Here is a 15,927-nt window from a genome sequence, read left to right as displayed (position 1 = left end):
GTTGCTCACGGAATGCATACATTGCGCAAGATGTACACTGCACGGCTCCGGCCAACATGGACGTCATTCTAAATATGGGGATACAGTCAGTATATATATACAAGTACAAAACACAATTATTTATATATAGGTGTATGGACGGGGATCAATTAGGGATGTGCAAGTGTATCAATTAGATATCGGCGGGGGATCAGTTAAGTATCAAGTTTGGACGGGGGAATCAGATAAGTAGGTCAGGTGGATTAATTAAGTAAAAAGTAAAGTAAAGAAAGAATGAAATACAGTCAGCAATTCAGTCCAAAGTCCTCCCTTCCAAACTCCCTGAATCCAAAGTCACTGAAAAACAAGTCACACACTTACTTTCGTTCGCACTTACGCTCCGGACACACGCAGCTCGTTCACACTCGCAAACTAAGAGATTTAAAGAGGTTTTTTTTTTTTTTTTTTTTTTTCTTCCTTTTCCAGCAATGTACCCTTCACCTCAATGCACTTCCAAAGGACTTGATGTCCAACCAGCTGCCCCTTATAAACCCTTAATTATGACCCCTTCCCCTTAATTAACCCCTTGTGAGTAAATCTACACCTCAGGATTTTAGTGCAATGTAGTTAACCCTTAAATACACAGGTAGTAAACTAAGAAACTAAAACTGTAGTGAGAAAATAGGTTTTAAAAAGCCCAATAAATCTAAACAGGTAGAAAAGCACTCAGCAGGTCACAATGCAGCACTCACCGCAATTCACACAGGTATTTTCTGCAGGATTCCCAAATACCTCTTCACTGAAAAACAAGTCACACACTTACTTTCGTTCGCACTTACGCTCCGGACACATGCAGCTCGTTCACACTCGTGGTGTGTGAGATATCAGACACATTGTGTTTTGTTTATGAAGGAGGGACTCTGAAAGTCACAAAGCCTATTTTTATAGGGCCATCAGGCGGCCTTTACTATCCTTATAGTTTTTCTGCCAGTCCCCCCCCCGGTGGTCTGCAGAAGGTCAAAAATTGCCCAAATCAATGGAAACAGTGCTCAATTAAATGTCAGGCAGGCAGAATATATAGGCCGACAGGCAGGCAGGGTATATAGGAGGGTGAATGAAAAACATAGCAGGGCACTTGGAACACACTAGTGCCCTCCGATTTTCATGCACCACACCTCATTTTTTTGGGGGGTCCCCCATTTTAATAGCCAGTAAAGGCTAGGTATTCAGCTGGGGGCTGATATTAGCAGCCTGGGAAGCTCCGTGGGTATTACCCCCTTCCCAAACATCTGCCCCAGCCGTCTGCTTAACCTCCGCTAGAGACTAAAATTACGGGGAACCTCACACCAATTTTTTTTTTTAATAAATCCTTTATTTTAACACTAAATGACAAGTACAGTAACCAGCACTGTCACTGTACTTATTATATATGTGACTGACATGTTTCTATCTATCTAATCTATGTGTGATACTCTATTCTTTCTGTTCTAAATTGTCAGGTACCGGTGTATGCCGCTGATGAATTGCTGGCTTTTCATGTTTCACTGTGAGCACTGTTCCCATCGATTTGGGCAATCACTGTAATGCCACAACCAACATGGCTGTGGCATTACAGTGAGTGGCAGACGATCCCTGCATGATTGGTGCTCTAAAGAGCGCCAAACATGCAGGACACGGACCTGAGCTCCCGCCCGAGCATCGTGCAAGTACTCGGCGAGCTCCGAGAATCTCGAGTACTGAGATGCTCGGGCGAGTACTGAGCAGTGGGGAGCATGCTCGCTCATCACTAATTATCCGCTCTCCAACCAACAACCTTTTGACACGTCTCTGGGTTCAATAGTGGTGTACTGCGTTCCCCTAGGAATTGGGACAGGAAGGTTGGGCGAGAATATGTGGGTGTTTGTTGCAGCACAATTTCAGCTTGCCCACGGCCTCGGCCTCTGCATGCACCATCACCATCATGTCCAGTTTCCCATCCCTTGCCACGTGCATAGCCCATTTTAAATGGAATACAATATCTTCCATGCTCACTACAAATGGCTGAATTTGGAGTGAAGTCATATGTAATACGTGTGATGGAGAAACCACAGTTTTAAATACCTGGCCTGTAGGTAACTATTTTGAACAGCAAACCAGTGTTGAAAACTTTGCTGACACCCCGAAAAAAAATTAGAATGGAGGCCTGAAATTACAGAATTTTCAGAAATCTTATATGTTATCCGTGTGACGGACAAACCACAGTTTTAAATACCTGGCCTGTAGGTAACTATTTTGAACAGCAAACCGGTGCCAAAAACTTTGCTGACACACTGAAAAAAAATTTGAATGGAGGTCAAAAATGGCAGTATTTTCAGCGCAATTATATGTGATCCGTGTGACGGACAAACCACAGTTTTAAATAACTGGCCTGTAGGTAACTATTTTGAACAGGAAACCAGTGTCAAAAACTTTGCTGACACACTGAAAAAAAAATTTGAATTTAGGCCAAAAATGGCAGTATTTTCAGCGCAATTATATGTGATCCGTGTGACGGACAAACCACAGTTTTTAAACAGCTGGATTTTTAGTGCTGTAATATGGAAAGGACCTCGCTGTATTCTGCAGTGCCAGCAAGCAAATGGCACAGAAAAATGGTGTTCTCTGAATTGCTTTTTAAGCAAATAATGAGGATTAAAATTATTCCTGGCCCCTGAGACCTGGGCCTTTGTCTAGAAATATCTAACAGCAGCAAAAGGCAGAACTCAAATGGAGCCTTTTGTGCTATATGCACTGCAGTCTGTTATTTACACTGCCTGCTTACCTATATACACTGCCTGCCTGATATCTCTGCAGATGGATTAGTCCTCAGAAGGACTGTTTGTTGAGATGGATATGTTTGATGTGCTTGTTTTCTCCCTACACTACCTAATACACAATCAAATCTCTCCCTAGCTCAGCAGCACCTCTCCCTACACTGCCTGATTGCGGAGTAGACTGACGAGCACAGCGGCCGCAGGTCTGATACAGACCTGATGACGCTGTGCGGCCAGCCATCACTGTAATGCCACATCCAACATGGCTGAGGCATTACAGTCAGTGGCAGGCAATCCCTGCATGTTGATTGGCGCTCTAAAGAGCATCAAACATGCAGGGAGGGGAGCCGAGCATCTGCTCGAGCATCTCGCAAGTACTTGGCGAGCTCCGAGCATCTCAAGTAGTGAGGTGCTCGGGCGAGTACCTTGTACTTGCGAGTATTCTCGCTCATCACTAGTGCAAAATACTAACCAAAATACTTCTGTGTGAAAGTGACTATAAGCTTTTGGCCTCTTACATAATTAAAACCTGATTATCCATTAGTTAAAAGAGACAACATTTAAAAACCTCTCTAATAATCACAAGTGTAGTAAGCACCACCATTACTGATGCTACAGACTATGGCAATAACATAGTGGTTCTATGCTATTTATGTACAACTTCTATTGGCATAATATATGGTATGCTAAGAGTGTAGTTTATGGAGCAAATGAGTCAGATGTAGTAGTGCACCAAATTATTTAATAATTGCGACTACATCTTTACTGTAGCATCCATGTTTGCCCAAGCTCCTTCTACCTCTATCTATATCAATAATAGGTGGTGCCACACTAATGTAATAATAGTAATAATGATAATAATACTTTTTATTTCTATAGCACCAATATATTCCACAGCACTTTACAATTGAAAGGGGACATGTATAGGTAATATCTGTCAGAGACGAGATATTCTCTCTCAGGTAAAGTTGATTGGCATTGGTAACCAGGCTGGCTATTGAAGACTAATCAGCAAAGGCAAGCACTCCAGGTTGTCTTTCAAGGAAGTCTCCTTTATTATGTGATGAGCCCATTTTTTATAGGAGGCTCTGATTACGTAGAGTATTTAATAATATTACTCAATGTTTGGCATGAATATTGGAAGAAACAATCATTTGGCAGAGACCATGGCTTTTGATATGATGGATTATACTTGTGGCAACATCATGACACTTGGAATATGTCTCAAAAATCACCGTAAACAGTTTGTCCTTGGTCGTAATAGAAAATTCTGTGCTTTCCCATGACTTTGGGGAAAAGAGGGTTGTACATAACAGAGTAACACATAATTCAACCGATACCAAGAGAAATGAGGACCCTGCTTGTATGTTTACAATCTCTGAGGAAATAGGGGGATAACAAAAGGAAAATTGTAAAATGTGCTTAAAATGTATGATCCAGTCATCAATATAATAAAGAGGGTATTCAAATAATGCTGTATGAACCAGTCACCAGCAAGTATCTGTACAGTGCTATTAAGTTCATGGTTGGTGTGTAAACAGATGATACAAGGGACCAGATTCAGAGGAAAATTTTAAAAGGGAAAAATGGGAATAGTTAGATAAATGAGGTGATAGGCCAGTCTACAGAAATGCGTTTTTGGGGCACGCTTAAAACTGTGGGCATTTGGAATTAACCAAAGTGTCCTGGGAAGTGCATTTCAGAGATCTGGCGCAGCTTCTGAGAAGTCTTGGACACTGGAGTGCGAGGGTTAGATTATTGAGGACGTTAGTCTTAGGTCTTTAGTGGAGTGGTGTGCTTGGGTAGAGTGGTAGACAGAGATGAGGGAGCAGATGTTTTGTGGTGCAGAACCTGGAAGGCTATGTGTGTTTGAGTGATAAGTTTATATTGTATTCTGTAGAAGATAGGCAACTAATACAATGACTGGTACAGGTGGAGGCTTCAGTGTAGTGGTTGGACAGGAATGTGATACTGGCTGCCACATTCAGGGTGAATTGGAGAGGGGAGGGTTTAGTAAGACGGAGACCAATTAGTAGAGAGTTGCACTGGTAAGCACGAGAATGAATAAGAGCAAGAGGAAGAGTTTTTTGAGAGTCAAAGGAAAGAAAAGGTTGAATTCTAGAGATGTTTTTGAGGTACAAGGGATATGAGCGAGTTAATGATCGGATGTAGGGAGTGAAGGAAACATTTGAGTCCAATATAACCCCAAGAAAGTGAGTGTGCTTTTTTGGGACGTATGGTACAATCCCAGATTAATACTGCAGATGTTGCTGGGTGACAGCAGTGTGTTTCAGTTTAAATTAGGATAACTGAGACTTTTTGTCCTTATTCCAGTTCACCTGTTTTGCTGCAGGGAGCTAGTTATCAGTTGTAATTATCTCTTTGCTGGGAGCCATAAGTGTGCTAGGCACTTCTATATTTAAACCCCTAGTGGTTAGTCTCTAGCTGCCAGTTATAAGTTATACTTAGTGTGGTTATGCTCCTGAAAATCTGCTTTGATTTTTACTGTTAGCTTCCCATTCTTGACCCTGGCTTGTATTTTTACTACCTGACTGTTTCTCAATTTTGTTCCTTACTTTGACCTCCTGGATGTGACCAGGTGTCATGACCATTCTGCTGACTTGCTCCACTGTCCACTTCCTGGTTATAATCCAGGGAACCTTGTGTACTCCACATCCCTGTATAGGGGTTAATGAGTGAAGGCCCACGGCTAATAGATGACAAAATAGCAATATCCCCCTTGCAGGTTGATTTAGCTATGTGCCCTTTCACTTTGATTGCATTTGATCCCTCAGTTAATCCCCTATGTCTTATTTAAAATGTAATGGTTTATTGAGCAACATTGTCCTTAAAGAGAACCTGTCATAAGATTTTGTTATTTAATACAAGAGCAGCATAATGCAGGCGCAGAGAGCCTAATTAAAGGGATTTGTCACTTGCTCAGCCGCTTGCTGTAGTTTCAATACAATCAATTTTTAAGAAGCAGCAGATTATTACTGCAGGACTAAGGGTCTCTTGCCAGGCAGTCCAGCTTATGTGTGTAACCCAGTCCCCACCACTGATTAGCAGCTTGTTGACAATGTACAGTATGCCCATGAAGCTGTAATTCAGGTGTGGGCAGGGTTATACACAGCTCAACAGTCATGGTACTGCTGGATCTGCAGCAGAGAAAACAAAGATTTTATCAAAACTACACCAAGCAGGCCAGTAAGTGATACATCACTGGGATCAGGCTGTGTGCCCCTACATCATGCTTAGAGATCTAAGAGATGGCCACAGACATCATATTATGTGAAGAATGGTTTCTGATTGGTTCCTGGTCGTTTAAGAGCATAAACATGCAGTAATATCATGTCACTCATATGAATCTGACAATGACCCATTAAAGGGACTGTTTTTCAGGACCTTAGTTTGAGTTTTGTTGAAGAAGCTCTGTATGGTGCAATCTTCAGAGCAGGTGTGGAGGTGAACTGGTAAATCACTGATATGTTGTCAGTGTGCCTGTGACAAAGAGTGTAATTGCCAAGTCAGTTAATACAACTGGATAGTTCAAAGTTGTGACTGTAGTGTACATAGGCTGGAAGAGCGGTGACTGATGCTATGGATTTATATCCATCACGACAGTCTATATGTTCAATTAGGCATAGACCTGTCAATCCAAGGCAGGGTGAAGCTGCCAGGACCCGCCTGTCTGACCATCTACAGTGTGGCTTATTCATGGCAGATATTATAGTATGTTTTTGGCTGTGTGGCCACTATGTGTTTTTTAAGCGTTTCCACAGCGGCAATTCCGCAATTAAAAAACGCTTGGTAGAAGGTCTGCAATGTTCCCCAATGATAATCCGTATGTGCTGTGCACATGCTGCGGAAATTTCCACTGCGGATTATCATTGTGGAAAAATCCACAGCACTACCAATTATTTTGCGTAAACGCAGCGTTTTTGCTGCCATTGACTTGCATTGAATCGCTTAATATCCGCATGAATACATGTGCACATGCAGATATTAAGCGATTCAATGTGCGGATGGTATCCGGGTCTGGAGAAAAGGAGGCTCTCATCCAGACCCGGGTACCATGGTATCTGTAAAAAAAAAGAATTAAAATAAAAAAATACATTATACTCACCTTCTGATGGCCCCCGGTCTTTTCTCCGCTGTGTCCGGTCTCTTCTACGGCTCGCGATGGACGAAAAGTACCTGCCATGATGTCATTTAGTCATGTGATGGGTCACTTTTTTTTTTTTTCCCATTTTGAATCTTTTTTTCAAGTATTAACTTGGTCACGCTATATAAATCAATGCCGGTTGCAAGTGATGCTAAAATCTCTTGGAAAGCGCTTGACAACCCGCATGCGGAAATACATGTGAAAAACTCTTCACTTACGCTTGTCCCTGGCAGGAAAAACGCTTTTAAAATCCGCATGCGATTTTTCTGCCAGGGAGATGTAGAAATGCTCAGGAAAAATCCGGAGCATTTCTGCATCGTGGGTACTTAGCCTTTCTTTGAAACCCTGCAGCGTTTCAGAGTCAAACATACCAGGCTGAGTTCATACAGTCAGTGGCTGTAATACTTGAGTAACCACAAATGTCTCAGTTATGAAATTGTTCAACATTGTTGCCTGAAACTTCTGTATGGTAAAGCTGTAATGTTTGAATCCATGTGCCTTTTAAGTAAGACATCCTATGATCTTTTCCATTGTGACCATCATTATCTCATGAACTTTTGCTACTATTGCCTTCATCCTCATATCTATCCCACGGTATCTTGCCTGCAGTACATGTAGTAAAGGTCAGGTTAAATACAGTATATGTGGCTATAATACTATTGGATAGACCATCAGCACTGCTAAACGTGATGTGCTGATTTACTTTTTACTATGGTCAATTACAGGCACTTAAAGGAATCCTGTCAGCTCATAATATCCATTTAGACTAAGCACAACATCTTCTAGAGGTCTTTGCCCTATCTTTTTATATCTAATGGATTATGGGATTGTTAGTCCAGGAGATTTGCTCCATGAGTTGGTTTTTTTTGCAGATTTTTGTGCTGCTTCATTTTTCTCTATTAATTTAGCTAGGTAGATAGAGATAGATAGATAGATAGATAGATAGATAGATAGATAGATAGATAGATAGATAGATAGATAGAAATAGAAAAAATAGAAACAGCACCAGCAGTAAAGTTTGGGTGCCATGTCTCCCAGGTAATTACCAAACCTTTTATATATATTCAAAGAAAATGGAGGCAGCACACCATTTCAAAACAGTGAAAAAGTTACTTCTTCTTGGGGTCTTTGCCCTCAGAAAAATCTTACCTTTACTATTAAAATATGTTGTGTAATTTTTAAGAAATCATCCTTCATTTTAATATGCTAATTTGGTGCTTGGTTCAACCTGTGAGTGACTAGGCACCTTCCCACCTGCATGTTTTCTAGTTATCTCCACTCCTTCTTCTGGTTTCTCAGTAGCTGGCAATGTCTTCACTGAAATCTTGATCATTGAGCAGTTGTCAGAGGACCAGCACATGTGCAGAACAAGGAACAACCCGACTCCAGGGGAAAGATTTTTCTTAACACTCACCGGTATTCTGACAATCTGTGGCTCCTGTGACGTCAGTGTTGTCAATCAATGAAGAGGCAATCGGAGACAGATTGGAAATAAGGTGTTGTGCTTAGTTTGAAAAGTGATTATAAGGTGACACAATCCCTTTAACCAGTGGAATGATCACAATGATGAGGTGAATATTCCATTGAAGATCCATGAATTTTATTTCATGTGACTCAGAAAAATACTATTGTAAATTTAAAATATTATAAAGCTGGTCCATAATAACCTAAAGAAACACTGTGTTTGTTTCTGAGTATAGATACATAATGAGTAACGCTGTACATTATTTTTTAATTCTTTGAAATCCCATGAAATCTTACAATATTCATTGTTATGATTTGACATATCATAAATAATTTGGAATGAATAGATAGCAAATACACTGCATAATCAAATCGTTAATTCATTATTTCCTATACATTGTGCATCAAGATCAATGTTTTTTATAATAAAAGATTTAAGTAACTACTTGGGAATTTAATAAGTGCAACTTTCTGTGAAATACAAGTGATTCTCACTAAATTAGAATATCATCAAAAAGTTAATTTATTTCAGTTCTTCAATACAAAATGTGAAACTCCTATATAGAGTCATTACAAACAGAGTGATCTATTTCAAGTGTTTATTTCTGTTAATGTTGATGATTATGGCTTACAGCCAATGAAAACACAAAAGTCATTATCTCAGTAAATTAGAATACTTTATAACAACAGCTTGAAAACTGTTTTTAAAATCCGAAATGTTGGCCTACTGAGATGTATGTTCAGTAAATGCACTCAATACTTGGCCGGGGCTCCTTTTGCATCAATTACTGCATCAATGCAGCGTGGCATGAAGGCGATCAGCCTGTGGCACTGCTGAAGTGTTATGGAGGCCCAGGTTGCTTTGATAGCAGCCTTCAGCTCATCTGCATTGTTGAGTCTGGTGTCTCTCATCTTCCTCTTGACAATATCCCCTAGATTCTCTATGGGGTTAAAGTCAGGTGAGTTTGCTGGCCAATCAAGCACAGTGATACTGTTGTTTTTAAACCAGGTATTGGTATTTTTGGCAGTGTAGACAGGTGTCAAGTCCTGCTGGAGAATGAAATTTCCATCTCCAAAAAGCTTGTCGGCAGAGGAAAGCATGAAGTGCTCTAAAATTTCCTGGTAGACGGCTGCGCTGACTTTGGTCTTGATGAAACGCAGTGGACCTACACTAGCAGATGACATGGCTCCCCAAACCATCACTGATTGTGGAAACTTCACACTAGACCTCAAGCAGCTTGGATTGTGTGCCTCTCCACTCTTCCTCCAGACTCTGGGACCTTGATTTCCAAATGAAATGCTAAATTTACTTTCATCTGAAAACAACACTTTCGCCACTGAACAACAGTCCAAGTCTTTTTCTCCTTGGCCCAGGTAAGACGCTTCTGGCTTGTCCATTGGTCATGAGTGGCTTGACACAAGGAATTCGACACTTGTAGCCCATGTCCTGGATATGTCGGTGTGTGGTGGCTCTTGAAGCAATGACTCCAACAGCAGTCCACTTTTTGTTAATCGCCCCTAAATTTTTAAATGGCCTTTTCTTAGCAATCCTTTCAAGGCTGCTTATCCTTAACTATCCTTATCACGGTTGCTTGTGCACCTTTTTCTACCACACTTTTTTCTTCCACTCAACTTTCCATTAATATGCTTGGATACAGCACTCTGTGAACAGCCAGCTTCTTTAGCAATGACCTTTTGTGGCTTACCCTCCTTGTGGAGTGTGTCAATGACTGCCTTCTGGACATCTGTCAAGTCAGCAGTCTTCCCCATGTTTGTGGAGCCTACTGAAGCAGACTAAGGGACCTTTTTAAATGCTTAGGAAGCCTTTGCAGGTGTTTTTTGTTAATTATTCTAATTTACTGAGATAATGACTTTTGTGTTTTCATTGGCTGTAAGCCATAGTCATCAACATTAACAGAAATAAACATTTGAAATAGATCACTCTGTTTGTAATTACTCTGTATAATATATGAGTTTCACTTTTTGTATTGAAGAACTGAAATAAATAAACTTTTTGATGATATTCTAATTTAGTGAGAAACACTTGTATATATTGATTGGGATGATACTTTCTCACATGCTTACATTCTTATTCATAGCTGCATTCTTATACTATTGTCACTTTAAATCTTACTAAGAAAATATCAGCAGTTGAACATAATTGCTTCAATTACCTTATCTTGGTATAAATGAAATGAAATTATAAAGCTGAAAGAGAAGGGCATCTGAGGTTAACATGGTGATAAAGCACCTCGGTAATTACTCAAGACATACTTTAAAAAGTTCTAGTATTTTATATGGTGCCCTTTTAATTTTAAAATTAAAAAGTAATTAAGTGATTATAAAGTATGATGAGTGTATAAAATGACTTTTATATGCATGTTGTTGGATGGAAAGCATCAGCAGTTCCTTAAGGGATTTTGGCAAATTTTCTTTCTCTTTGCTTTCATTGTGTCCAAAGGGAAAAGTGAAGATTGTATTGTGGATGTGCTGCAATATCTATTTCCCTGCTGCATTTCATTGAAGCCTTTTTTTTCAGATTCAAAAGATTAGAAAATAAATCTATTGCAACATTGCTTCTATTTCAGCTGAACCCCAGTTGGAAAGTCGAAATACAGTACAACTTTTTTAAAGGAATGCATTGTCAAACATTTAATAATGGTTATACAGTAAATTTAGTGTTAGGTATATTTTAATTGCATTTTTATTTTTTTCTATTGGTCTATATTAGAAATAAAAAAAACATGTCACATTACAGATTTCACACTTGTCACTAAGGTCTCCCAAAAAGCCTCCAGGTCTGATGAGATATTTTTTTCAGTTTCTTATTATAATCCCAGCAGAATTTCAATAAAATGAATTTCTCTATATTAGAAATGAGCAAATATTTTGAAATTTAAATTTGCCAACTTCACTAATTTTTCCCAAAAAAATGATTTGTGGTGAATCGATTTGAGGCAAATTGCAAGTATTCCAAATGCTCTGAAAAAGCACATGCATAAAGCTTTGAGGTTTCTTGGAACTTTATCCAGCTCACTTATTTTACTTTTTATTTCAAGCTTTTTAACTCAAGCACAGCTTTGATAATGTCAAAGTGACATCAACATACTTATGGCTATGAGAAAAGTAATAGTAAATGTTCTTCACTGATGTACGGTCACACGCTATTTGTAATGCTTAGTCAGTGTTTTATTGCTTTCTCTCCCTATCTCAGTTACTAAGGCGTGAGTTGTGAAATATTCTCTCTCACTACAAAGTGTTGGCTGCCTTCCCTGCCTCTGCTTTTGTACAGGCTATGATAGTCCCTCCTGATTGGCTGTGCTATGTATTATGGAGAAGACCACTCGTCCTCACCCAAAGTCATATGCCTTCTAATTCTGATGAAATCTTCTGCAATGTGTAAAGTGACATTGGCCATTTTTAGTGATTCATGCAAATCAAATCACAAATTGTTCAAATTTTCCAGAGAATTTTGTACAGTGAATTCCTACACAAATTTGATTTGCAACAAATTGATTTGCTCATCTCTACATCGCTATATAAAGATGCCACAGGATTTCACCATTCCCACTTGATAACTAAGGTCCTTTTCCCTTCCTTTTCCTGCACAATCACCTGTGCAAATGTCACAAATTGTGTCCACAACAATCTCCTTTAGAAGATGATTAATCATTTTGTGACCAAAGTTTCTTTGCTAAATGACTGCCATAAAGAAAATATGCTTTTCCCAGCCATTTGGGTGGCTGAACATTCATTTTGTGCAAAAAATAGAAATATATACATTCTGAAGATGAAACAAGAAAATAAAAAAAAAAAGTTTTTTTAGTATATAAATTAAAGTAGGAAATATAGAGATGACACAATCCTATTAATTTTTAAAGATATCACATATCAGACCTCTGCATGTCTTTCTATTGTGGTATTATGACATTTTTGCCATGCTAACTTAGGAAGACTGTTTCTTTTAATTTATAAACTGACAATTGATTCTGCTCTATATTTAACTGTAATATATTTAGTGAAAGTGAGTGTATATATATATTCTCTTGCTTTAGATTACAGCCTGCATGACACAGCCATAGCATACATTCACATAAAACACTACTGCACTGTGTTAGATATTAAAAACTAATTAATTAGCTGAGATGATCATTATTATACATTTATTCGAAATAAGGAAAAATAAATTTTGAGAACACAAAGATTTACACCTCTCATCTGCCTACTATAGCAGATAATTGATAGAAAGATAGATAGATGGATAGATAGATATATTTTTGCCTATTAATGGAGTGTTGCCTCGTGTTATCTTTTTATATCTTCTTATCTTTTTATATCTAATGGATTATGGGATTGTTAGTCCAGGACATTTGCTCCGTGAGGTTTTTTTTTGCATTTTTTTGCATTCTGTGCTGCTTCATTTTTCTCCATTAATTTAGCTAGGTAGATAGATAGATATATAGATATATGGATAGATGGATTGCTAGATAGATAAAAATAAAAAAAATTGAAATAGCACCAGCAGTAATGTTTGGGTGCCAAGCCTCCCAGGTAATTACCAAACCTTGTATATATATTCAAAGAAAATGGAGGCAGCACACCATTTCAAAAAAGTGAAAAAGTTACTTTTCAATGGCCCATAAACTAATATATGGAACATATCTTTCTCTTTTTTGAAATGGTGTGCTGCCTCCATTTCCTTTGAATATAGATAGATAGATAGATAGATAGATAGATAGATAGATAGATAGAGATGGACAGACAGACAGATTGATTTTGTAAATCAAGTTAATTTTTGTAAAACAACAACAAATTCAACAAGCTTTCTTAAAATTTTATATTGTGACCTGATTCAAGCCAGTTGAAAATTGAAGTGTAATTGGCATTCAATTTGTTTTTGAGATTCATTTATTATATTAATATGATCTAATTCTGATGCAGAAATCTGTAAGGTATTGTTCACATATCCATGTCTAGTTTTAATCTGCAAAAAAATTACTTTTTCATCAGTTTGCTGGATCTGTTTTTTAATCAATTTGCATTCTGTGTATCTGCATTTGCTACTGTAGTCATCCATTTTTCTTATTCAAAAAAACCCCATAAGTAATCCCAAGCTTTTCCTTGCAACCAGTCAGTAAAAAACATCAGATGCTGTAACAGAAATACATAAAATAATATGCCCTAATGAAAAAGAGTAACCCTAGCATATGCCAAGTGATCCACTGCTCTTCTAGGCTATTACAACTAGGAAGCTCTCCCATTGCTCCTCCCGAATTAAACTTACTGGGTGAAAAGGTCCTCTGGTTTTGTATGCCAACAGTAGGTATCACAGTAATTGGAATAGATATCCGTTAACCATTTTACCTATTTATAGTTTGATAAGAACTTGCGGTTAAACCCCTTCCTCAATGTTTGCCCTTACTTCTGTTACAGATTTGTTCCCATTGCGCATTGTGTGTCAAAGGTGTGCCTTACATTTATTTTTCATATACCGTAGATATTTCTGAATACCAAGTGCCCATCTAGCTGTTTGCCTCTCTATATGTGTTTTTTTATAGTTTTTATGGAAGTATTGTCTTAATAAATATAGCATTTATACTGAAAAGTCCAGCATTTGTCTGTTTGCTGATGTTTAGTTAACATCTACAGGATGATGTACAGGACAATAATCTTAGCTTTCAATTTCTAAGCAAAACAGGCAAGCACAGATGTAGCCAAGATTACCTTAACTCAACACAGCACTAAAACTTATAATTTGACACCCAACCTGGCATCAGTCAATGGCTTGTGTAATGTTATCTTAATAAATTAAGTGAGACATCTTTCTATGAAAATTTAGCAAGTTGTCAGTCCAAACTTGGCTAAATTTGATATTTCTCACTCGCCTCTCCATTTGAATGGTATTTCCTTTCATTATAAGTGCTAAAGGTGATTACAAAGTAGCAACATGTTGTCTTATACAGCAAGAGATATATAAATGTTATAATATGGGTACCTTGTTTTACCCTCACCCTATCCTTAATATTTTGTTATATGGAGCTAGTAACAACAGTTGCAGTTTTTCAGAAAGCATTCTTTCCCAAAAATGAAAAAAATTGGCTTATGCATCAAAAGGGATTTTTTTCCCTTCTCTGGATTAACATTAATGGAGAATAGACTTATCTAGATGGACATACAACTGTTTTCTGCCTTGGGAGTTACAGTATGTAACTATGTTATTATGTCATAGGATTACATTATGGCACATGTACGAATCACATTTTGTTATTGAATTGCCATTAAATATTTAAACTAATGTACATCTTGAATTTACTAAACTCCAAAATATACTTAGATTTTCTTCTTAATTTCTTAGGACTCCTGCTATGATTGGCTGCTCCTTTGTTGTTAACAGACAATTCTTTGGAGAGATTGGTCTACTGGATCCTGGAATGGATGTTTATGGAGGTGAAAACATTGAACTTGGAATAAAGGTTTGTCAAATTTTGTTATCTATACTAAATATTTCATTTTTTTTTAAATGGATTCTAAAGTATTAGTGCAATTACTGCTGTTTTTAGGATATGTCTGTGATTTAAAGAGGTTGTTCACTACTTTGTCATTGATGACCTATCCAGCTTTATCATTGATTTGAATAGCGGGTGGATGTGCAGTGCCCTGCCACCGCCACTATCAGAAGATGTAGCAGCTGCACAATTGAGCAGTCCCGGCCGCCGCCACCGGCACCGTGAGCAGCTGATCGGCAGGGGTGACCGATCAGACATTGATGACTTATCTTAAGGATAAGTCATCAATGATAAAGTATTCAACTACCTCTTGGACTACCTCTTTAAGGTTTTCCATGAGAGAAGAAAATATATGCCATTTGCAACATGTGCAATATTTTTCAATGAAAGAACCATCATGTCCATGTTTTCTATGCTCAGAATAATGCATCATCTTTTTTTGTAACCTTCTCCTGATTTATAATTTTCAACAATGAGATCCCTTTGCTGTGTTAATAGCTTTTTAGAGACCATGGCTTTTTCTGTAAAATCAACTTAGAAAATGTCACAAAAATCCTACTAGAACAGCTAAACTTTATATGGGGTTAATCATATTCAATGTAAATGATGGCAGCTGTGTGCTGACTATTATTTAGCATGAGTTTAAATGTGATTGGCTAATTCTGAACACAACCACCTTTCTAATGGGTGTTTACAATTTTTCAACCACAATATTTTAGTTTTTTAAAATTTTATTCCGTTCACCTCATCACCCCTAAATGATTTCAGGTTGTTTCAAAACAGATTTGTACACATTATAGGTAACATTAAAGGTGGAAAAAGTTCTGAAATTCTTCTTCTTGATATGATCTTTTTTACATGACAAAAACTAGGCATTTTAATTGGGATATGGAAACTTTTTATATCCACTGTACAAGTTTACTTATTAACTTTTGCAAATAATGTGTGCATACATTTTTAAATATTGATAGAATACATTAAGGTTTAATAAGACACAGAAAACTATTTTTTCATTTACATT

General features: G+C 37.8%; 1 protein-coding gene across 1 annotated transcript in view; it reads left to right on the top strand.

Annotated features, from left to right (window-relative positions):
- Nucleotides 1-15,927, top strand: part of GALNT17 (polypeptide N-acetylgalactosaminyltransferase 17) — a 938,842-nt gene that overhangs the window by 658,109 nt on the left and 264,806 nt on the right. The window contains exon 6 of the mRNA XM_073665134.1: nt 14,756-14,873. Coding sequence (XP_073521235.1) covers nt 14,756-14,873 — 118 coding nt within the window. The remainder of the gene's footprint in view (nt 1-14,755; nt 14,874-15,927) is intronic.

The sequence above is a fragment of the Phyllobates terribilis genome, unplaced genomic scaffold (genome assembly GCF_046119375.1).
Source record: "Phyllobates terribilis strain yellow unplaced genomic scaffold, ASM4611937v1 Scaffold_2__4_contigs__length_985480577, whole genome shotgun sequence".
Lineage (NCBI taxonomy): Eukaryota > Metazoa > Chordata > Amphibia > Anura > Dendrobatidae > Phyllobates > Phyllobates terribilis.
This window is presented reverse-complemented; position numbering and strand designations above follow the sequence as displayed.